Genomic DNA, 3,678 nt, shown 5'->3' with positions numbered 1-3,678 from the left:
TAAAAAAAAAAAAAAAAAAAAATAATAAAAAATATATTTTTCTTTATTAAAAAAAAAAAAAAAAAAAAAAAAAAAAAAAAAAAAAGATAACAAACTATAAAATGTTCAAATTTTTTTTTTTTTTTTTTTTTTTATATGAACGTTTTCGCTGTATAAAAATGTCTATATATATTTTCAAAAAAAAATAAAATAAAACCAATTAAATCATGTAAAGTAGTAATACTTTTTAGCTTTAAATATATATATATATATATATTCTTATTTTATTGTCTAAGGGGTATTATAACTATTATGATATATTTTTATATATTTAGCTGTTTTTTTATTTTATTTTTTATGCAAAACACAATATGATAAATTGTGTACATACAAAATAAAGGGGAAAAAAATATATTAACTAAAATAATAGTAAAACTATATGAACAAGACATGTAATTTATTCCGACAATATTGATAAACTTACAAAACTTCTTTTTTTTTTTTATATTATTATATTTATATATTAATAAAATAAAGCTAACATGTATTTCATTTTATGAACATATTCAGGTAAAGATTAAAAAAAAAACGAAAAAGAAAGAAAATTATATGTACAGGTCATAATTTTTATTTACAATTATTTTATTTTATTTTTTTTGATATACCAAATTAATGAAATTCGTTAGCATACAAATAAAATATGTATGTATTCCCTTTGGCTGTTCTACATTTTGTTACGTCTTTGTTAAAAAATAGAAATAATTATTTTAAAAATAATATATACATATATAAATATATATATATATATATATATATATATATATTTCATATAATTAATAAAAATTTAATATTTAATATATGATATAATAATATAGGAAGCTTAAATTACATATCTTTAAAACACACTGTAAATTGTTTACACAAAAATAGAACGCTACATAATTGTACATGTAGAAATAAAACTTTGCAAAATTAATAAAACGCATTGTTATTTATAATTATTATTATTATATTATTCTTATTTTTAATCACCTGCAACGAGGTGTTACTTTTTTTCCGCATAAAGGTTATTTCATATGAGGTTATATTAAACATATTAGTGAAATATATTTCCTTCTTTTTTAATTTTTATATAAACATGGTATGATTATGTTTTATATCATCATTTGATATAATTTATATAAAATAAATAAAATATTATTCTTAACTTTTCTTATTATGAATTAAAAAATATGTCATTTTAATATATTGAGATGGAGAAAAAATATATATAAAAAAAAAAAAGAGAGATAAATTAAAACCTTTAGAACCTTATAAAATATAGTATACTTTTTATAATTCCATATTATAATATTATACTTAAAAAGGAAAATATATATATATATATTTATATATAATATTAAAAAATGTATATTTTCACTTATTTTATATGATTTTCTTACATTTCAGTTTTTTCTTTTTATTAAAATAAAATAAGTTATATTTCATTTATTATTTTTTTCATGTTAATAAAAATATCATATATATTATAACTTTAAAATAATATAAAAAGGTCTTTTTTTCAAAAGTAAAATAATAAAAAAGATTAATATAATAATTAATATATAATATATTTATTTATAATAATATTAGGATCATAATAATTTTAATATATATTATGTATATTTATATATATATATATAATATAATACTTTTCAAAAAAAAAAAAAAAAAAACTTACCTTATAAAATATATATTATATATATATAATATATATAATAATAATATGTGAGGATGTATGTATAAGGGGTTTTTTTTGTTTCTAATTTTTCTTCCCCTTGCATATTTTTATTACATATATATATATATATTAATTATATATAATATACATAATAATATATTTGTATAATATAATATATATATAATATATTGAACTATGTATTAAGAAAATATAATATAATTATAATAGATATATTTTATTATATAATATATAATAATACCCTATATATTATATAAAATTAACTTTTTATATTATTTGTCATGTTTTATTATTATATATTATAATAAATATTATATATAATATATATAATAATATATTATTTTGATATACACCGTTGAATGTACATATATATAATATTAATATTGTAAAACCTTTTTTTTTTCTAAGGTTTAAAAAAAAAAAAAAAAAAAAATGTAAATTAAACTATTTCTTTTTTTCAAAACAAAAAGTATATATAATTATAATATATATATATATATATATATATATTACATTTTCTAAATTATACCAGATATATGTATACATATAAAAAAAAAAAAAAAAGCTTCAAAAAAAATAATAAAAAATATTAAAATAAAAATATAAAATTCCACATTTTTTATATTTTTAATTTTTTTATAAATTATAAAAATTATGAAATTTTAAGAAAAATTGGTAAATATAATATAATATTAATCGAATTAAAAAAAAAAAGAGGTAATTAAATATTATATATTTTACATATATTATAAAAAAATAAATGAGATCTATAAATATATTAATATATATATGAAAAGAAAATAATATATATTTATTATTTAAAATTTTAAAATCTTCTTTTGAATATTCTCATTTTAGAGAAAGAAAAGGATATATGTTTTGTGTTCATATGAAAAAATATATTATATATATAATATAATATATGTATTTTATATATATTTTTGTTTTTGTGATTAACATTTTATTGTAAGAATATATAATAATGTATGTTATATATATTATTAAATAGTTTAAAGTATATTATATAAATAAATAAATATATATATATATATATTTTTGTTTAGATAATTTTTTGAAAGAATGGAAACAACAACGGCTGATATAAAACTTTTTAAAAAATGGTCATATGAAGAGATCAATATTGCTGACTTATCTTTGGTAAGGAAAAGGGCAAAAAAAAAATAAAATATATATATTATATATATATATATATATAATTTTTCTAACTTTAATTTTTTTTTTTTTTTTTTAGGTGGATTGTATAGCTGTGTCACAAAAGGCATGTGTTTATACCCCACATACTGCTGGACGTTATCAAAAGAAAAGGTTTAGAAAGGCGTTATGCCCAATTGTAGAAAGATTAGTAAATTCTATGATGATGCATGGAAGGAATAACGGAAAAAAATTAAAAGCAATAAGAATCGTAGCTTATGCTTTTGAAATTATTCATTTAATGACAGGAGAAAACCCAATACAAGTTTTTGTAAACGCAGTACAAAAAGGTGGACCAAGAGAAGATTCAACAAGAATTGGATCAGCTGGTGTTGTTAGAAGACAAGCAGTTGATGTCTCTCCTTTAAGAAGAGTAAATCAAGCTATCTATTTAATTTGCACTGGTGCTAGAAATGCAGCTTTTAGAAATATTAAATCTATATCTGAATGTTTAGCAGAAGAAATTATTAATTGTGCTAATGAATCATCTAGTTCTTATGCTATTAAAAAAAAAGATGAAATTGAAAGAGTAGCAAAAGCTAACAGATAAAAAGTTACCAACAAACAAAACAAATATTTTTATGTACACAAAAATATATATATATATATATATATATATGTATATATTTAAATGTACATATACATATCTTTATATGATCATATATTTTTATATTTTATATATGTTAATTTTTTTTTTTTTTTTTTTTTTTTTTTTAATTTTGGAAAATAGTAGGAAAAATATTTTTTTA

The 3,678-nt window shown here is 15.5% G+C and overlaps 1 protein-coding gene across 1 annotated transcript; it reads left to right on the top strand.

Moving 5' to 3' along the window:
- Positions 1–2,797: 2,797 nt before the first annotated feature.
- Positions 2,798–3,479, top strand: PGSY75_0721600 (putative 40S ribosomal protein S5; the record flags this gene model as incomplete). The annotated part of the gene is made up of 2 exons (XM_018785057.1): positions 2,798–2,875; positions 2,970–3,479. 2 exons carry the CDS (start codon positions 2,798–2,800, stop codon positions 3,477–3,479), a joined length of 588 nt encoding a protein of 195 aa, XP_018642558.1.
- Positions 3,480–3,678: the final 199 nt, after the last annotated feature.

This window comes from Plasmodium gaboni, chromosome 7 (genome assembly GCF_001602025.1).
Source record: "Plasmodium gaboni strain SY75 chromosome 7, whole genome shotgun sequence".
NCBI classification, from domain to species: domain Eukaryota; phylum Apicomplexa; class Aconoidasida; order Haemosporida; family Plasmodiidae; genus Plasmodium; species Plasmodium gaboni.
Note: the sequence above shows the minus strand (reverse complement) of the source record. Positions and strands in the feature narration are given on the sequence as shown.